We start from the raw sequence: 20,209 nt of genomic DNA, 5'->3' as shown, positions 1-20,209 counted from the left end.
TTCTGTGGTCTAACTTGTTTTGCTTTTGAAGATGCTAAAGAATTAACAAGACTTGTTGCATGAAAAGCGGCACAGTTGAAACTCAACACAGTATCTGCAAAATCAGGTAATCTATATATAAAGACTAAATATATCTGGGAAATAAACAGGATTTTGCATAGGAACAACTCCCTTCCAAAAGCAACACTTTTAAAATTGATTAATTCCTTAATATTCCAATGGTGAAATATCTACTTAAGCAACTATCTTTTTCCTTTCTTTTTCTCTTTAAGATTTAATTTGTTCTTTTAAGCTCTTCTTTTCAAACAGCTAGAGAAGCTTTCTTAGGAATACTATATTAATCAGCCAGAGGGGTTGGCAGGAAAACAATTTCTTAGAAGTAGTGAAAGACTGTCCTAACATCAAATGACTGTCCAATGTCATGTAGCACTGAAATAAATTTTATGCTCTCATGGTACTAAATCTTGACTCCTGTTCAGTTTTAGTCTTTATGGGAAAAAATTGTGCTTCAATATTTTGCTGCAATTGTGTTCTCTAGGTATTGTTTATTTAAACTAGTTAAGCCTTTCATTACATAAAGCACCTTGATAAGTCTTTGAAATATTGCCCAAACTAGGTAAGGTGTGATAAGTCAGATCTTTCCTGAACCCAAAACCTTTTATTTATCTTTTATCAAATTCTGCATTTAAAACCTAAAATTTACTTTGAATCATACATTTGATCAGTTTATACAACTTAAGCAAGGCCCTAAGAATGTATGTTTTTGTTCATTCTCTTTTTATTTCTTGTTGAAATTTTATATAATTTTTTTCTTGCTGTGTATAAGGGTGGAATTTTGTTTGGATTTCATTTGAAAAAGCATTTTAAGAAATTTACAATGAAGATTCAATTCATAAAGTCTTATTTGGCAGGCAGTACATCAGATCAAATTTTAAAAGTTTCTGCCTCTCTTTTATCTTATATACTTCCTTGAACACATAATTTAATAATGAAAACATGTCTTACTTAGTAAAAATTAATTTAACCAAAGAAGTAAAGATACTGTATTATTTTCATTGGCTTAAATTCTGTTTATCATTTTTACTTTCTTTTATGAGAAGAAAGTTTTCAGTTTCAAATTATTGATTTGATAATTAAGACCTGTTCGCATGGTAGTTATGTATGTGTTAATATCAATACTTGGCAATTTAGGGCAATATTACATATTTTAAAATCTCAATATTTAAGTGATTTCTTCATGAATTCTTTCTGCCCTGCCAAATGATCTTGGAAGCTTCTGTTAGGAAGTTTTGACATGCAAATCTATCTCAAAGATAAGTTGGGCACAAACAAATAAAGGAACAAGAAAGATTAGATGAGGTAAAGTTCTTAAGTAAGATTCATAAATATATTAAATAATTTGCATGGTATATACATTTGCTTAATAAGTAGAATGATACTTTTTCATTTGCCTCTTTCCTAAAATGCAAAATGTGAATTTGTCTCAGATATCTGTAATGGTAAATACATAAGCAAATATCCATAAATGATATCCACATGTAAGTCTTCAAATATATAAAAAGACAAATCTTACCTCCATCTCCAGATCCTGATCCTGCATCTGGCGGGGGGAAGAGAAATAATTTGGTTTTGTTTGAAAAACATATTCAAAAACTATTTATGACTTTATTTAGTTCATGTTCACTTCCTTTATTAAGACAGTAATATAATGGACAAAATTACTAATATTTAATCTGAAAGTGTATATTCACATCAGTTTAATTTAATTTGTGTAATATAACTTATCAAATAAATTTTCTATTATTTTCATTCTTAAACTTTGTAAAAAATTATTATCTAGCTTTGATAGTATAGCCTATTTTAATTATTACATTCTAAAATTGACTGTGTAAAATCTGTCATATTTTTATTTTAACCAGGATGAATTTGGTGCCATTAACAAAAAAAAAAAGAAAGAAAATGAAATGCTTATAACAGTGAGATTCAGAAATTAAACAGGCTAAGACATGTGGCAAATAAACTCATAATTAAGGCTTATATTATTGTAAATCGCATATACACAAAAAGAAAAACAGTTTATAGATAATTATCTTTTTATATAATTGCTAATATGTTTTCCAAATACCACAATTGTGGATGAGTTTATCTGCCACCAACAACATCCTTTGTTTTTTTTAATTAATTAATTAATTTTTTATTATGTTAATCACCATACATTACATCATTAGTTTTTGATGTAGTGTTCCATGACTCATTGTTTGCATATAACACCCAGTGCTCCATTCAATATGTGCCCTCTTGAAGACCCATCACCAGGCTAACCCCTCCCCTCACCCCCCGCTCCTCTAGAACCTTCAGCTTCTCAGAGTCCATAGTCTCTCATGGTTCGTCTCCCCCACCGATTTCCCCCCCTTCATTTCTCCTTTCCTACTATCTTCTTTTTTTTTTTTAACATATAATGTATTATTTGTTTCAGAGGTACAGGTCTGTGATTCAACAGTCTTACACAATTCACAGCGCTCACCATAGCACATACCCTCCCCAGTGTCTATCACCCAGCCACCCCATCCCTCCCACCCCCACCACTCCAGCACCCCTCACTTTGTTTCCTGAGATTAAGAATTCCTCATATCAGTGAAGTCATATGATACATGTCTTTCTCTGATTGACTTATTTTGCTCAGCATAATACCCTCCAGTTCTTTGTTTTTTTGAAATCATTAGAAGAGAGAGATTAACTTTTGTCTTTGTGTTTAAAAAATTGGATACATCCTAAATGATGCTGGCAGAAAAAAAGGATACCCTCCTTCTGCATTTCTCTTTTTTTCTTCTCTCCCCTCCTTCCTACAGAATTGCAGTTGGTCAAAGTTGTCTATTTCTGACAACTGAGTTCCCAGAGACACCCAGTTTTCTCACTGGGAGTCAAGACCATCGATTTTCCGTCCGGTTCTACCTCTGAAGTGTAAACATCATCTGCCTTCTGCTTCCCTACTTCTTTTCATTCTAAATACATTTGGTTATGTATTTTTAATGTTAATACTGGGGAATAAGACTAATATTGGTATTTTCTGTCTGAAATGCCTCATCTCACACTGAAATCTCAACCAGGATTCAAGAACTATACAGAATGCCACTTCTATGAATTTGTGTTTGATGCTTTAGTACAATTTAAGAAATAAAACAAAGCAAAAACCCAAGCCTCCATTATTTCTACTTGTTTGCCTCCACAACAGTTTATGAGAGGCATGGTATAAAAAATGATATGGTATATGAAAATCCACAGAAGGTTGACATATGGAAGAATAGATGCCTCCTTCAACATTCATGCTTGTCGTCGTGTTAGGCATTAGCAGTGTCATGAAGGAGCAGTAGTTTAAATAATGAGCCTTGGTGGAGACTCCTATTAACTAAATTCACAGGGTCTAACACTGTATTGAATCAGAAAGCCAAGTTATTTATTAACTGCTAATGTGACTAAAACATATGTCTTTAAGCCAGCAGATTCTTTCCTTAAAGCAAGCTAATTGGTAAAACAACTTATAATAAAAACCCTTCTTAGTAAATACATAATCAAATAAGGATTTTGATCATATGCCTTGACTATTTAATGATAACAGATCAAGAAAGGCTAAAGCATTTGTCACCATAATAGAATAGTCCTGTCAACTGAACTGCTAATCATAACACATGGCACCATCACTTTTGGATGGGACAATGCTTGAATGGTCAATGTTTGTACACTTTCACAGTAAAATTTTAACTAAATTTCTTTCAACTAATTTGAAAGTTTAATTCAGTATTACTTATAATGATCAGAGGCGAACAGGTTGTACTATTATAGCACTAATATATTTTACGTGTTTTGGTTGAATGTGTAGAGTTTCTCTTTTCTTCCTCATTACAACTGTAAACTTCTTTAAATCAAGAACCATGTCTTGTTCAGCTTTTTATACTTATATGCACATAAGAGGAAATACATAAAAGCTTATAGATTCAAACCTTCAAACATTACTCATTTGGTAACATAAGGAATGTTATCTAATCTTCCTAAGCTTATTTGTCCTCTACTCAATGAGTATAATAATAATGTCTATCTCATTGATAGATTTTGAGACTTACTGCACAATAGCAAATTTTAAATGATTATCACTGTGTCTGGAGCATAAAAATTAAGATTTTGAATAAACATCTTGCCTATTCATCTACAGGTTTTCTAATAAATATATAGGGTTTGGAAAAAGCAAAAAAAGAAATGACAGTAGTATATTGGCTTGTATTTCTCATGTATCTTTCTAAAAAGTCAAGGGCCATGGTTCTTAAGACAACTTTTGTTTGATTTGACCCAAATCAGGTAAGTAGGAAACAAAGGAGGAATAGGTGGAAAAAATAATCACAAGTCCACCAAATCATTATGAAATAATGATGGGAAGCTTTAATGGTTTCTCTAGTATAAAGTAAATAAGTAGCCTACTGAGGTCTTACTGGTGAGACAGAAACACCTAAGAAGTCATGCTCTTGATCCTGAAAGTCTGAACTCCTAGTCAATACATTTCTTATAACACAAAAAAGCGAAATTGACAGCAAAGCTATTGAGCAAACTGTCCAATAAGAAACCATTTTTGGACCAAAAAAAAAAAAAGATTTGTAAGTTCAATGAAGTATAAAAAAGTTATATCTTCTACTGCCTCTTATTCCTAGAGATCACAATTTGCCATCTCTATTCAGTGTCAAATAGCATTAAAAAATAAATGGAAAATCTGCAAAGAAAAGAATGAGAATTTATTTTAGATCAAAAGTCAGAACTCTAATTTATTTACAGTCAGACCTGGTTAATCAAAATTACTTTGGTTCCTCCATCATTATTCAGATCAAAAATCTTTTAGATTTATAAGTCAATGGGAGACTTCAGCAAGACTGGCTTACTAATTAAATCCTAAAGAATTCTAAGTATGTGAATCAGCTAGGTATGGATTACTCAATTGTGATTAAATGTTCTACTTGGCTAAATATTTATTTTCATAGTATAAACAACACATTAGGATGTAGCATGTAAAAAGTTGAATGAATCAGGAGAATGTGATTGCCTGAGCCTACAAGAATTTGGAGGTTGGCAAGTAAAAAAGAGAGATTTTGGTACCAAATATTGTTAGCCACACCAGGACTTCCTGAGTCCATTTTGACAACTGCCCACTGATTCTCATTTGGCTACTGTCAGAGACAGATTGGTATCCTATACGATCTTGAGTGGATAAACCCTTTCCTCAGTACTCACTGGTGTTGCCTCTATTATTCTTGGGTTCTAAGAGAGTTTCCATATTATTTTTTCCTATGCAATTTGTCTTAAAATTTCACTTTAAATTTTCTCCATAGATATGGCAGATTGATTTTTCATAATTAGTTTGCTCCTTGTTTTTCTTTCTGCTTCCCCCATCTTTACTATAAGAGCAGAATGCTGGTCGTCCTCCTTCCCTACTGGAGAAGCAAGTCCAATGACTCTCACCTGCTGCTGTCATTTTCATTCATTACTTCTCAGACAGATGGAGTGGCAATGATCTGTTTGCTTTAGCAAGTAAGAAGCAAGTGGGGCACCAGAAAGGACATTCACTTCATGAGGCAAAGAATCATATAAAAGAAAAGACTACTTAAAAACCAAAATCAAAACAAAAAAGCCTACATCATCATCTGTGAGTAATAATATCATTCTCTTCTAATTCTTGGGAACTTTAGTAGTCAATGGTATAATTTGGAACACTATCAATTACTAACAATCAATAGACTTAAGATAATCTTTTAAAGAATACAAGCCTTTTTTCTTGCTCATTTACCATCCTGCCCCAACCTACATATGACTTTTAACATAGTTCCCTAGAATAGAAATACTTGTTATCAAAGAAATACTTGTTACCTTTCCAATAAAATAGATTTTTCCTCGCACTATTCTATATTCTCACTTTTGAAGAAAGTTCATACTTTGTGTCATTATTATTTTTCCCTGATATGCTTATGCCATCCAGTTCCTCAGAAATTATGACTTTCTAGAAAGAGGCTTATGTGTCATTCAAGACAATTATCATGGATACTAAAGTTTCTTTAATATATGTGATTCTAATATGTCAAGCCTAACCTGTAAACTCAGCTTTATTTTAAGGCATTGCTCTATCAAGTTGGGCTTTGTTCCCTTTGTTTATTTTTCTTCCTGTAATGCCGTTTAGCTCTAACAATCACTGTACACGAAAGGAAAACCTGAAAAACTGAAGAGCATATGAGGTCACTCTTCCTCCTCACTTCCTTCAGAGCATTCTTGGTAAAGACAACTAAAAGCCTTTGAGGAATCCCAGGCTGACTGTCTTAGAAAGGATAGATGTCCTTCACAAATACATTCTTCAATATAATCAGCTAAATGGTAAGAAGAACATTTTATAGCACTGCTGAGGTCACTCACATTTTCACTTTCAAACCCAGATCTGCAAACTACCCTCCAGCAGACGATGCTATTGTTCAAAACAAACAAACCAACTTTATGTGTGTGTGGATAGGTTTCTCCATATTTGACACCTAGGCAGGAAACCTAGATTTCTAATGATATTATTCAACTGTCTGCACTTCATTAAATAACATATGTATTAAAATCAACATCCTTATGGCCTTATGGCAGATTTTCTCTTTCTTCCAGAAGTGATTTGAAATGTAAAAAAGACAAAATAAGAATAATGTATGCTTTGTACAAAAGAATGAGAGGCTTATCCAGCCAATATATAGTCTGAATTATTTATTTGGAGATAACATAACAGAAAAAGCAAGACATGGTTTCCAAAGGTTTCAGGGAGTCTTTAGGATCACACACATACCTGTGGCACATGATCCTTCAGACACTACAAGTATTTCGCTCTGCTGTTTGCAGGCAGCCTGCCGCAAGTAGCACTCATTCTGGTAGCTCTCCCCATTGGAGCCACACACAGGCACGTAGTCACTGTTGCACTGTTTGGGGGGGGGGGACACAGAGATAGAAGCTTATGGTTAGTACTGGAGTCTGCATACCTTTGACACCTCGAACAGAAATAATCATTTACAAAAGAAAGCAGTTTTCATTTTCAGCAATCTCCATTGTATCCATTAAAGTCTTTGACCTTGCAAGGGCATCATTCAAAGATACACAAAAGTAATGTCAAGTCAGCTAATCAGTCATTTGATTCAGATGGGGGAAAAAGAAAAAGCTTCTAAATTGATCAGGGTAATTCCAACAAAGTGATCTGGGCAACAATACTGAAAGGGTATAGCAACAAAATGTATCAACATTATTTAATACTGTTTTTCAGATATACATCCATCTGGCTTGGTGGAAAAAATCAAAACATGCTATAATATTCAAGTTATTAAAAATAGGTAATGCCTATCTGTGTTTAGAATAGAAGTATACAGCTGAAATGCCAATGAAATCAGTCACTCCTTAGTATGTTTTTTTTCTGTTTAATTTTAATCTTACAAACTTGTAAATCTTTGGATAAGATATTTGGATTACTAATTAATTTGTCATATATCTTTAGATATTGGCAGATATAGTGCAAGAAAAAACAACAGAATATGGAATACAGGGGGAAAACAACAACTATTGACCTCTATGTAAACTTTATTGATTATTGGAAAGTATGACTATTAATATATATTTCGTAAAGAGAAAAGTTCATTTTTTTTTAAGATTTTATTTATTTAATTGACAGAGAGAGAGAGAGAGAGAAACAGAGAGAGAGGGAACACAAGCTGGGGGAGTGGGAGAGGGAGAAGCAGGCTTCCCGCCGAGCAGGGAGCCCGATGCGGGGCTCGATCCCAGGACCCCGGGATCGTGACCTGAGCCGAAGGCAGTCGCTTAAACAACTGAGCCACCCAGGCGCCCCGAGAAAAGTTCATTTTTAAAACAGCCTCGTTACATAAAAGTACACATTTTACAATAGCAATTAGGCAACCTACAAGGTATACTCATCATAATATAATCATCACACTCTAAGGCATTAGAGATACTTGGCTGTGTCCTATACCTGCTAATTACACTAGAGATGTGATTATCTCATGATTACTACTACTGATGTGTTTCATTGTTTAATTGTAACAAATGTAATAACCAAGATGATTATTTAAAAATATCCACCTATGCCAGAAACTAAGTAAAGCAAGTCATACATACACATGCCTGTGAAAACACTTTTCTGTTTTCCAGTTCTTATTAAAATATTTGGATTTTTGATGGCTGTAAATTTATAACGCATACAAAATAAATGAATGATCTAGTGAGATGGCTAGGAAAGTTTTAATATATATGATAATAAACCTAAAACTCTATCATAAGTTAAATTCAACTCAAAGATATATGCCCAAAAAACAAATTTCCAATAAGGTTATAATCTTATAATAAAATCCAGAAATTTATTTTTTTTACTCTATTTCCTTAGAATATCTGTACTTCTTCCTTTTCCATCAACCATTTAACTCTTGATCTTTGCCTTAATGTAACAATGGCTTAATCATCCTAGTAATTTATTCATGAAATGGGATAAGTCAATGTTCTCTGAAATGAAAGTCTTATTTTATGAGTCTTACTTTGTATCTGTTATTGAAAAACTGAAATATAGCTTAGTAACAGTGATATACTTTTCTTGCAATGGTAAATCCAAATTGTACGACACTCATATTATAATCTCTATAATTGTTAACACAATGATTTAGATGTTAAATCATATCTATTTAGAAATTATTTACATGTGATTAAAATGATTTAAATATTTTAAATATGACATATTTTAGAAATCTTTATTTCTACAATTTCTAATCTAGATATTCTGAAAGCCCTCTATACAGTATTTTGTTTTCACAGTTACACAATTGGCTCCTAAACTCAGTCTATCTATGTGACTATATTTTAAAACTGTTTGGATTAGAAGCTTTTACTAATGAGGATCTTTAACTCAACAGCCATTCATTTCTGATCAGGTGATACCTGTATAAAGGCTGCCTTCCACAAGATTTCTGAATAGATATGTATTTTTTAACTTACATGTGAGAATTGACCTACCATAGGACCCAAAATCATTATCACTACTGAAGAAAAAAGGCAATGGCAAAATGTCAGTGAGGAGTCGAATTCTCCAGTGAACAGTACAGAGGTAACACCAACTAAATGGGGCTGGTGCTCATGTCAGAACCATAGCCTGAGAGGCAGGTAGATGGACAGGTGCTTGATAAATGTGCTGTGTTCTGGACCAGGGAGGAAATATGAGGACCCACTAACACTAAAATGGTATCTGAGCTAATGGAGGAGAGATCAGAAAGAAATGAACAACTGGTAACATATCATAGTCATATTCAGTAGACTTGCTGACACTTTCAGTAGGCAGAAGAGAGTCAAAATTAGTGTGATGGCTGGACTAGTTAGTTTCTCATGTTCGGGTCCTAGCATTGTTGTCTTTGGCTACCTTTTAATCTCCATCTTCAAACCTGCTTATAACACTTTGTAGATTATTTGGGTCCACATTTTCTTCTCTCCAATCCCTGGAACCTCTCTATTTATCTTTCTTATCTACTTCTGCAGAATACTCAGATGTAGTCAGTGGACGGGGGTGAGGGGTGGGAAGTATTTATTATCTCTGTCAAGTGCTAGTACACAATGCTGATATGCATCTTAAAATATGGAATAAACTGATAAAGCACTCATATGCCACTTCTGAGCGATGCAGTAAGCCAAATGTGAACAGTGCGAAAAACAGAGCTGCCAAGTTCCATGCACAAGCCAAAAGGGAGATTTGTATGGAGCTGAAAAGAGCTTAACTGTAGATTATCAGCACGATGTTTTTGGCCTTTAGTACCATGACTTGCACTCATTAATATGAATAATACGAGGAGGAAGCATACTCTAAATCATTATGGCTCAGGAATAGGAGTCTGGTCCTAGTTTCACCAATTTCTCTCACTGCTTTGGTGTAAGGCCTTGTGTACATCACTCAACTATTAAATACTTAACAAGTCTATAGCTCAGTTTCCCCAACTGAAATGGTTAACAAGGGTATTTGGGAGGATTAACAGAGTCATGTTTTTAAAATACTTTGGAATATTCATCTATAAAAAGAAATGCAAATTATTTGTCTCATGATAAGCATTTTTTAATTTGAATATAGTTGATGTACCATCTAACACTGACACTAAATGCACATATCTAAAATTAGAGAAATAAAGGAAAACAGAATAACCCTGCTCATAAAAATAAGCTAAGTATTATGTTAAAATATGCCAAATTATTGGAAATAGTTTTTAGTGGTAATCATGATACTGCTCAGTTTCAGACAAAGGGACAGATTCAGATGTTAAGTGACTTGCTAAAGGCCACATAGTTGGCTGGTAAGAGAAAAAACAAGACTCAGGCCCAGATGCTTAGACCCATAAATGTATGTGTTGTACAAACTTCCTCTCAGGGGAGAAGTGACTGTATTTTCTTAAGATGTTATAAAAATCTTAAGTTTATTTTCCAAATATGTGTTTTTCAGTGGAATGATTTTGCTCCAAAGTGTCCATATTGCTTAAGAAAGTAGCTACATATCACACTCATGGATTCAATGACTTGACACTGTAGAATATATGGAATTCATTTTACTACAAATGAACAAAAAATGTATGTGAGAAGTTTTTCCATATGATTTATTGCTTGTTTGGTTAATAAAGATCTCTTTCAGCTGAGATTTCAGCATCTAGAAGCCATGTATAACTTCTTTTTTATAGATTGTCGGCACCTTCCATAGAGTCTGGCACGTAGAAGGTACTCCACAGATGTTAAGTGAATTCTTGTTATATTCCCAGTTGTCAAAGGCTTAAGAATAATGGCTTAGGATATGGTATGTTTCTCTTCCAAAAAAGAAAAAGATAAAAAACCTGCACATGTCCCAATCCTTTGATCATTCCATAAGTAACTTTTTCTTTTCTGTAACCACATTTCTTTAAATGAAAGAAAATATGACTTTAAGAGTAGGCAAGCCTGTGGCTATGGTGAAAGTGACCCTGTGTGACTTCTCAGGCTAGGTCATTAAAGGATACAAGATCTATCTGGCCCTTTCTCTCTTTCTGGATGCCTGCCCTTGACACCCAGCCATTGTGGTATGAGGAAGCTCAAAGTAGCACATATGGAGAGATCCACATTAAGGACCAAGGTGTCCAGCTGACATATGAGTGGGAGCCCTGAGAAGAGTACAAGCTTTTGAGTTCTCTCCCTCCCTCAGTTAATGCCAAGGGAAGGAGAGATGAGAGGTTTCCATTAAGCCCTGTCCAATTGTAAATTCATGAGCAAAAGAAATGTTCATTATTTTTGAGCCACTAAGTTCTGGGCAATTTATTATGCAGTCCTAGTAAGTGGAACAATTGTACATCTAAAGCATGCTTATTAAATGCAAATATTGAGTATCTGAAATAAATAATATCTAAAAAACAGAAGGCTTCATCATATTTTTAAATTACAAACTGATATTTGGTCATTGTATGACCAATGCTGTCTATGAATAACTACTTATGCATGCTCCTTCCTTCCTTCTTTCCTTCTTTCTTTCATCCATCCATCCAGCCAGCCAGCCATCTAATTGTCTCTAAATTTTTCTCTCCACAACTGATTTATCGGATTGACCAGAATGCCGTCTGATAGATAGGAACCAGGTTCTGCCATTTCTGGAAACTCATATCATCACCTAAGAATCAGTTATACTACCTTTGATATTGAATTATCTACAATAACTTGGTATTGTTGTTGCTGTTACTGATATTTTCATTTGCATGTATAATGTTTTGGGAGAAAATTAGACTTGGTTTCAAAGGACCTAGGTTCTTACTTTAAGATCACCACTTAATGATTGTTATTTATATTTCTGGGCCTTAATTTCCTCATCTGTAAAAGGAGGAGAAAATAATTACCTCACGCGGTTGTAATAAATAAAGGAGAATATGTTTATTCTCAATCATCTAAGAGAAGTGAAGGCAAATATATGTTTATTTTAGTGCTCCAAGTTGGAAAACTATAGATCACATACACACACTTCTCTTTGAAATTTATCTCTCAGCTAGAATGACCACAGTTTGCATCCTAATTTGAATGAAAGAATTTGTGACTGTATCTGTAAAAACAGGAGAAACAGAGAGTAGACGACCTCAGCTAGTTTAGAACAGTATGTAGGAAAATAGATTATCAGGACATCTCCCTTTTCATCAGAAACTGAGGGGGGGGAAAACCCCTCAAATTCATTGGAATGTATTGGAAAGGACTGAATCGAGATAGTCTTAGCCTAAAATATCCTCTTATTCTTTGCACAGCTTGCACATTTTCTTTGATCTTCACCTTAATCCAGCCACTCTATATTCTTGCTATGTGTAGAGTTTAAATTTTTCATGAAGGAAATGTTTATTTTCTCTTGACAGACTGACAACTATCACAAAGCACAAGCTAATGGCAGTAGTAATCTCATAGCAAATTTAAATGCTACAGGTATTAGGAAAAAAATACATTTTAGTTCCTGATTCAAACTTGCATTCATTGCCCACTCCCTGATCCACTCAAAAAGTATTTAAATTAGTGACAAATGTAACTGGCTGACCAAAGCATGAAAAACACAAATATTTTTCTTGATAAAGTTTTACCAAAATCCTTTGTGGAACCTGAAAACTGAACACAATTTCTTAAATAAGAAAACTATACATCCCTTTTAGTAGCATGCATCGATTTAGAATTTTGTGAACTCCATTATTTTTCTCTTGTTGAAATCTTGTTAGAATTATGGCCTTCCATTTGAAGAACATTCTTTTTGGTTCATTTTGTACTGTTTATGAATTCACTTCTTATGTCTACCCTTGGTTATGAAAGCAAGACAAATTTAATGGGAATCACAAACTGAAAGGGGGGAAAATCCACAAGATCCTTTGGGCCTTTAATTAATGATTTATCCCCCTGTATTTTCTCTTTAGTTAACATTTGGGGAAAGTATGAATTGGAGAGTTTTCATGCTCCATGTCTCCCATGTAGTTCATTGAAAGAACATAATTACATTGTTCAGTGTGGCTGGAGACCTTAGAGGTTGGTGTCACATGCATATTAAGTAGGCACAAATATGTTTTTTAACAATATAGTATGGTCTGAAGAAGTGTAGCATGGTCACACCAATACTCACCCACCAGGAGGTGGTGCACTTTGCAAATATCAGTTGTTTTATTGCTTTTCTTAGAAAGAATAATGTCCAAGCAGCTTTGAGCTTATCTACAAACAATATTCAAACTATATTTAAATATGAATTCCCTTATCTCTCTCACTGGGAGGTTGAATTCAATTTAAAATATTCAGTTTCATCAACAATTCTAAATACTACATACTATAACAATTGTTTAGACCTGAATTTGAGTTTATGTTTTCATTTGTTCTGCACCTTTTTCTTTTTCTTTCTTTCCTTTTTCTTTTTTTAGTTTTGCTTACAATCTTAGAAAAGTTTTCCTTGATCCCACTAATATAGTTGTTTATGTACATATTTCCTGGTTGAACCTTGTGTTAGACTTCATGTGTATTTGAAAAATCCAGTAAGACTTAAAGGCGAATATAAGACATTAGTACAACACCTATGATAGTGGAAGGTATGTATGCTTGTATAAACATTTTGAGAGAAAAGAAGGTTTAGAATTTACACAGTATAAAGCATTTATTAGATGATGACTATAATAATAACATGAAGAGTTCTATCTTCAAGAGATACTCATAACCTAGTTTTGATGATACCAGTGCTGCAATGTCCGTTTCTTTAAAAAAAAGAAAATTCAATTTTTATTTATTTTTCAAACATGTGGCAAAGTACATTTTTCTAACATTTATGAAATAACTTGCAGCTATTTGTGCTCTCTTGGATTCCTGGGAGATTCAGCTGTAATTGAATGTGGTACCCATGAAAAGTTGATATATATATTAATAAGTTCCATGATTTCAAAAACTAGCACAGTAGTTTTGAAGTCCCGTTAATAAGGAGTTTATTTAAATACTTAACCAGCTTGCCCAGAGAGTAAAACCCAAAGCCATTAAAACAGAGCAATATGATCAAAAGTGATAGCCCCAATAAAGAAGAACAAAAATTCGAATCCATACTTCCTATCCATTGATTATTTTGGCTATTAACCCCAGCAGTTGATTTATAAAATGCATGCTAGATGGGACACATAAACATAATTTACCTCTGACACACCAAAAGGACAACCTGAAGCTTTCTACCTCCAGTGGCATTTATAAGTCTGGCATACACATTTCTCCAAAAAGCTATGTCTTTTTGACATCCGTTGCTCTCTTGGCAGTACAGCACTTTTGCGTGGTGCGAGCTTTCCTCTTAGCTTGCATAGCTATAAATTGCCAGGTGATGGGTTGTAAAGGGAGATCCCTCCTTTGTAGTCTCATTAATGAATAAGAAGATACAAAAATCAGACTTCTTACCTTGAACTGACAGACGCAAGTCACAGTGTCTCCAATTCTTAAACATTCCCCATCAAATTTACAGGTGTTGGTGTCACAGAGGAAAAGATCATTTTCTCTGTCATCATAACCTCAAATTTAAAGAGAATACTCCAGTCATTAAAAAATGTTATAGACTTTAGCCAAAAGAAAAAGAAAAAAAAAAGCACTATCTTGAAGCTTTAAAAGAATTGCTCTAAATTTTAATTCCAATAACCACAGCTGTACTGCAAGGTCATTCTCTACTGATAACCTCCAAAAACTAGTTAAGTGATCAATATTCATTTCTTTTTTTCACAATTCTTTTCTAGTCAATTCTCTTTTAATATTCTTTTTTGATATTGCTATTTTATTTTAACCAGGGTTAATACTGGCAGCAGTGAATGAAGGTTTAACACTTGCTTCCTAGCTTCCTTATTTTTTTCTTATTAAGTAGACTATAGTTTATGACCCCCAAACTCCACATTTTAGAAAAGAGCTGGTGATGGTCTCTGAGTGTCATTTTACCATTTCTCCATTCTTAATCATTCTTTTGCTTTAAGATCTGGAACAACCCCTTATTTGGAATGTCTCCAGACAAAGAGGAAACAAAGCCCCAATAATAAAGATGAACAGGCACAGTGTTTTCTGTGATGGTCTGTCTGGTTCAGATGAAGATTGATCACCTCTAAGTTAACAGGGGTGGAGGGGTGTGCCAGGTTCTTGGAAAATCTGCTTGGAAAACAAGTTTATTCTCTTTAGTTTCTGCAGATCTCCTTAAGATATCTGGCTAATAATAAATTTCTTAATTGCCAACCTCAATTTCACATTTAAGTTAGTTATTTCCTAAAACAATACTATACTTGGGATGCAGCAAACCAGTCATGTTGGACTACAAAGCTGTGACCCTTTCAAACAAGTGATTTTGCAGGTTGTTTAATATGTCTATGATAAGGCACCTAAAAAGTAATTAGACACCTGCAAAGTGGAACTTAGCTTTTCAAAAATAACATATATGCACCCATGAACCACGAATAAGTTGAAGTAAACATGTTAAATTTTATAAAAATACCAAATTTAAAAACTGCCAAAAACAGAACAAAGGCAATCTATTGACCCAAATCTAATAGGGTTGCAAATCTCAACCTGTCTTTAAAAAGCACAAACTACAATGATGCATAATAATTTTCCTCATGGAATTTACATCAGTAACAACTTAGGACTACATATTCTTTCATCCTATGAGTTACAATTGGTCATTCCCACTTCTCCAAAGTTACATACACTTCAGCTTACATACATCCTTGGAAGCCACTTTATTCAGAGCCAGATTTAACTACAGCAGAATTATATTTACAGAAAATGAAAAATTACATGCACACTTGCTAAAACTAGAACAGACCAGACCTAGGGGACAATACCCAGGCATGTTAATGCAATTTAAAATGCCAATGAAATCACACCACAATCCCGCCAGGGTATACTATGGGCTGTCATACTGAAATGCGAAGCCAGCTCGGAGTACAGCAACTCCCGTCCTCGGGCCCTATTTAATTAGGAGGCTTCAGCAGAGCAAAGTCTGCCAAGCTCTCGCTTTCAGACTCTGAAGGGACCCAGCGAGCAAGAAGAGCGCCTGACCCATTCCAAGGAAGCCTGCCCAGAAATGGAGTCAGCGTCCACCCGGGTCGGTTCCGCCCGCCTGCGCATAAGCCTGCCTGGCTCAGTTATGCCCACCCAGGCCTGGGAGACCGACGAATGAATCTTTTCTCAACTTCCCTTCACCATCAAGGAGCTTAGGGAGGCAAGAGAGAAGCATCTTTGGGCTGCAAAAACAACGTCTTTTGCAGCCAAGTAGACTAGGAGGATGTGAGAGAGGGGAAGAGAGGGAGGGAGGCAGGGAGAGAGGAATGAGGGAGGGAGGGAGGGAGGGAGAGAGAGAGAATGAATCTCTTGAAACCTAAGCTCCTTCAGAATCCGTGTGACCTGGTCTTGAAAGCGAGACCAGGGCACCTCATGGCACTTTTGCCAGGAATCAGTGTTTCCCCTGCAGTCATTATTTGATTTATTGCTTTCTCGCTTGTTCTTTCTCATAAAGTTATTTCTCGCTCATTTTAGCCAGACTTTTTTCTTTAATGATGGGAAAGGTACCGTTTTAGTCTTTCCCCCAAGGACTGGTGCTCTTTTCGATGGATCCACAAAACCATCCCGTTAATATGTCTTAACATACCCGCAGTGCTCAGTGCAAGGATGCGAAGGTCCCTACACCTGCACTTTCTGCCCACCCCAGACCCCCTCGGCCCCCAGCTTCCTTAGCGGCCTGGAATGGTTCCCTGTGCTCCTCTGGGTGGAGGTCGGTCGTCCCAGAGGTCTGGGGCAGTAGGAAGCGAGCGGCTGAAGAGACGCACCTAAGGTAGGCTGGTCTGCGCTGGAAACACGTTTCCCCCGCGGGGCTAAAGGGGTCGGCGGCTAGGGTTCTGGACTTACCGGAGCAGTTCCAGCCGGTGGGCGTTTGGCAGTCACTTAAGGAGGTAGGGAAAGCCGCGAGCTTCACCGGGCGGGCTACGATGAGTAGCATCACCGGCAGCAGCAGCAGCCAGCAAAAGCCCTCGCAAAGTGTCCAGCTGCTGCACTGCCGCGGGGACTCCCACAGCACCATGACTAGTTCGCGCAACTCTGCAGTAGCAAACGGCTTCCGAAGAACACGCGATCGCGGGGGCCGGGCAGCGGGCTACTGAGCATCCCGCGGACGGCGGCAGCACGGGCGGCGGCGGTGGCAGTGGCACCCGACAGGGAAGCAGCGGCCAAACCCGCGCATGGTCTCCAGAGTTTCAGAAACATCCAGCGACCCGGCCCAGCCCCGGGAGCGAGAGGGTCGTCCGCTGAGAAGCTGCGCCGGAGGCTCGGGGGGCTGCTGCCATAAGGAGGGGGCTCTGGGCAGCCAGCGGATCACGAGGAGACCGGAGTCCAGAGGGCAGAGGAGAGGAGTCCAAGGAGGTTGGGTGGAAGGAGAGTCAAAGCGCCCCACAGCCGAGCAGCCGCCTCTCGCGCTCTGCCGCCCGCGTCCCTCTGGCGTTTGGGAAGCAGCAGGTCCTTAGCCCGCCCGAGATCACGTGGGAAGAGGCAATCGGGCGCTGATTGGCGGAGCGGGATGCAGGTCCCGGGAGGGAGGGGTCGGCGAGGAGGTGCAAGGAGGAGGCGACGACGGATGCCACAGATGGGCTAGCTCGCCAGGCGCTGGCCCGAGTGGGGCTGCGCGGGGATGGCTCAGGGGAGAAGCGCGGGCTTCAGAGTGGGCGACTCCCACACCTTTATATACCACCTGCTCTTTCACTCTCCGCCCCAGGACGCCCCCTACCGAGTTCTGGGTCTGGTCTAGGGCCCCCAATCTAGCTCCCCTCTTCAGTGCTTGACCCCGGGCCTCGAGTACCCGCCGCGGCTGGGTGGCGTCTCTCCGAGCAGGAGCTGGTGAGGGCGGAGGTGGAGGAGAAGCGGTAGCAGCAGGGCTGAGAGGGGAGAGCGGGCCCAGAGAGGGTGTCCTGCTGGAGCCTGGGGCTCCTGCGTGCTGGACACGCCGCCTGTAACCGGATTCAAGCTGGGAATATCGCGGCCAGAGCCCAGGGACCTTTCTTGAGGGAGGTGCAGAGACCTGGAGAGGGTGAGAGGCGGTGGTGTGAGAAGAGCTCTGGCCGGCCTGGAAGCAGCAGCGGTTCCCACAGGAGCCTGCGACCCTGAGGCTGCTCGCCAAGCTGACTCAGCCAGGCTTCCAGGCTCTCTACTCTTCCTTCCTCCCTCTCTCTCTCTCTCTCTCTCTCTCTCTCTGCTCCCCTCCCTGGCCCCCTGCAGCTCCGACCCTGCCTGAGGAGCCGAAGGTTTGGAGCCTTCTCCTCATCACACGCTCCTCTCCAGCCGGGAACCTATTAGTGTGGCTGCCTGGGAGGTGCAGGTAAATGTGTTTCGGAGGTCAGATTTGGTCCGGACAAGTGGTCCGAGAGAGGCAAGGAGGGCTCGTCGGCATCAGCAACGGGTGGGTAGCAAGCGCAGCCTCCAGGAAGCGGCTTCCGAGAAGAGCGGCTCACTTTGGCGGAGCGGGTGGCGGCCCTGGGCGCTTTAGCGGATCTCTCTGCCGGATCTCCGGTGGCCTGGGGAGGCGAGAAGGTCTAACTCCACAGGAGTGTGTCGCTCAGTGCCCTTCGTTCTTTCGCTCCTGCCGGCGCTGAGCAAAGGCGTAGCGGGACCCGCCTTCCGCCTGCTGCATTCTTCACGCAGTTAGACACTCTTTAGCCTAATGGTATTTTAGTCGCTAGTAACTGGTCCAAGAGCTTCCCGGGACACGGATGGAGAGGAGGATCTTTCTGTAGTGACCCGGGTCGTTATTGCGGTCACAGTGTTTTGGATGACCTACAAGGAAGAATTTTCTTTTCTGTGCGATTGCTCAGCGATTCAAGATGTTTTTTTTTCCTTTTTTTCCGCCAGCACCCTCCTTCTAAATCTCTTTCCCTCCTTCTTCCCTTTCTCTCCTCTGCTTCCTCACTCCTTCCCTCCTACCTCCCTTCCTTCCTTCTATCCTTCCTTCCGCTCTCCCTCTCTTTTTCTCCTTCCTTCCTTCCTTCCTTCCTTCCTTCCTTCCTTCTTCCTAACTCCCTCCCTTCCTCTTTTTCTCTCTCCCCCTCTCTTTTCCTACCTTCCTCCCTCCCTCGCTTTCTTCCACCCTTCCTTCCATTTTCTTTTCTTTTCTCTTCTTTTCTTTTCTTTCCTTTTCTTTCTTTCTCTATTTCAAGAGCCCTCATCTCTGTTTCTCTCTTTTTAAATCTCATCTTTCCTTCTTTCCTTCTGGTCCCCCGAATTTAGAAAAGCATATTTGATGGCACCTCACAGGCAATTAGCGTCCATCCCCAATCACTTAAAAGAGGCACCAGTACACTTTGAAATCAGGGACTATCTGTCTTTCGCAGGCACCGCCAGAAAAACAAATTGTGCTCAAGCTATCCTTTTAAGTACTTTAACCTCCAACCTCCTCCCACTTCCTTGCTTTTTAACTTCTCCTTTGAGAGATGTGATCGTGCAGCACCTCAGAGCCTCAAAGAAATCTCATCTTTTTTCCTGTGTGAAACCCATCCCTTTATCTTACATCTCTGCCTCCGCCCCAAGATCACCCCCAACCCCCGCCCACTTCCAAAGATTCTGAACCTCAGTGTCTCTCACTCCCTGCAATTAAGCAGCGGATCCCAGCATTCTAGTCGGTGGCATCTCGCTCCTCACCGACAAAGACTCCATTAAAACAGATCAATTAGACCAGACGTTGGAGGCATCAGAAAATCGGCTTCTAGACAGCGCAGCTAAATTCTTTAAGGAAACTGAATGCCTGTTAGATAGAGCTGCCAGCCGATATTGCAAAAACAAGGAATCAGAGATGTCTCTCGCTGCACCCTTTCAGCAGAAGCGGCAACATAAATATACGCTTAATGTAGATCTAGATTTAACAACTCCCAGTTCAGAGTGAGAACATGTCATTTTCCATAGCAAGGCTGCTGTGGTAACTAATCAGGCTTATGAAAATAAGTCATGCTTAAAACTAAAGGCAAAGTCCTCAAAAGTGTTTATCAGTAATTATGATAATGAGACAGGACCTGTTAGGATTTCAACACTAGGCTATATAAGTAGAATTTTACAGAACCTCTTCGCAGAGTAAAACTGTTATTGAATTCTCTTTAAGTAAATTTTTGGCATGCTTTCT

General features: G+C 38.4%; 1 protein-coding gene across 3 annotated transcripts in view; it reads right to left on the bottom strand.

Moving 5' to 3' along the window:
* Positions 1 to 17,528, bottom strand: part of TMEFF2 (transmembrane protein with EGF like and two follistatin like domains 2) — a 224,846-nt gene extending 207,318 nt beyond the window's left edge. For all 3 annotated transcript variants that reach the window (XM_025887381.2, XM_073904550.1, XM_073904549.1), the window contains exons 1-4: positions 16,960 to 17,528; positions 14,479 to 14,588; positions 6,848 to 6,977; positions 1,574 to 1,600 (exon numbers count right to left, since the gene is read on the bottom strand). In XM_025887381.2, the coding sequence (XP_025743166.1) occupies positions 1,574 to 1,600; positions 6,848 to 6,977; positions 14,479 to 14,588; positions 16,960 to 17,131 (439 nt within the window). In that variant the 5' untranslated portion in view covers positions 17,132 to 17,528. The remainder of the gene's footprint in view (positions 1 to 1,573; positions 1,601 to 6,847; positions 6,978 to 14,478; positions 14,589 to 16,959) is intronic.
* Between the last annotated feature and the right edge of the window lie 2,681 nt (positions 17,529 to 20,209).

Source organism: Callorhinus ursinus, unplaced genomic scaffold, assembly GCF_003265705.2.
Source record: "Callorhinus ursinus isolate GAN/ISIS: 27379988/994484 unplaced genomic scaffold, GSC_fseal_2.0 scaffold2, whole genome shotgun sequence".
Taxonomy (NCBI): Eukaryota; Metazoa; Chordata; class Mammalia; order Carnivora; family Otariidae; genus Callorhinus; species Callorhinus ursinus.
The sequence above is the reverse complement of the archived record's forward strand: the minus strand, read 5'-3'. Positions and strand labels throughout refer to the sequence as shown.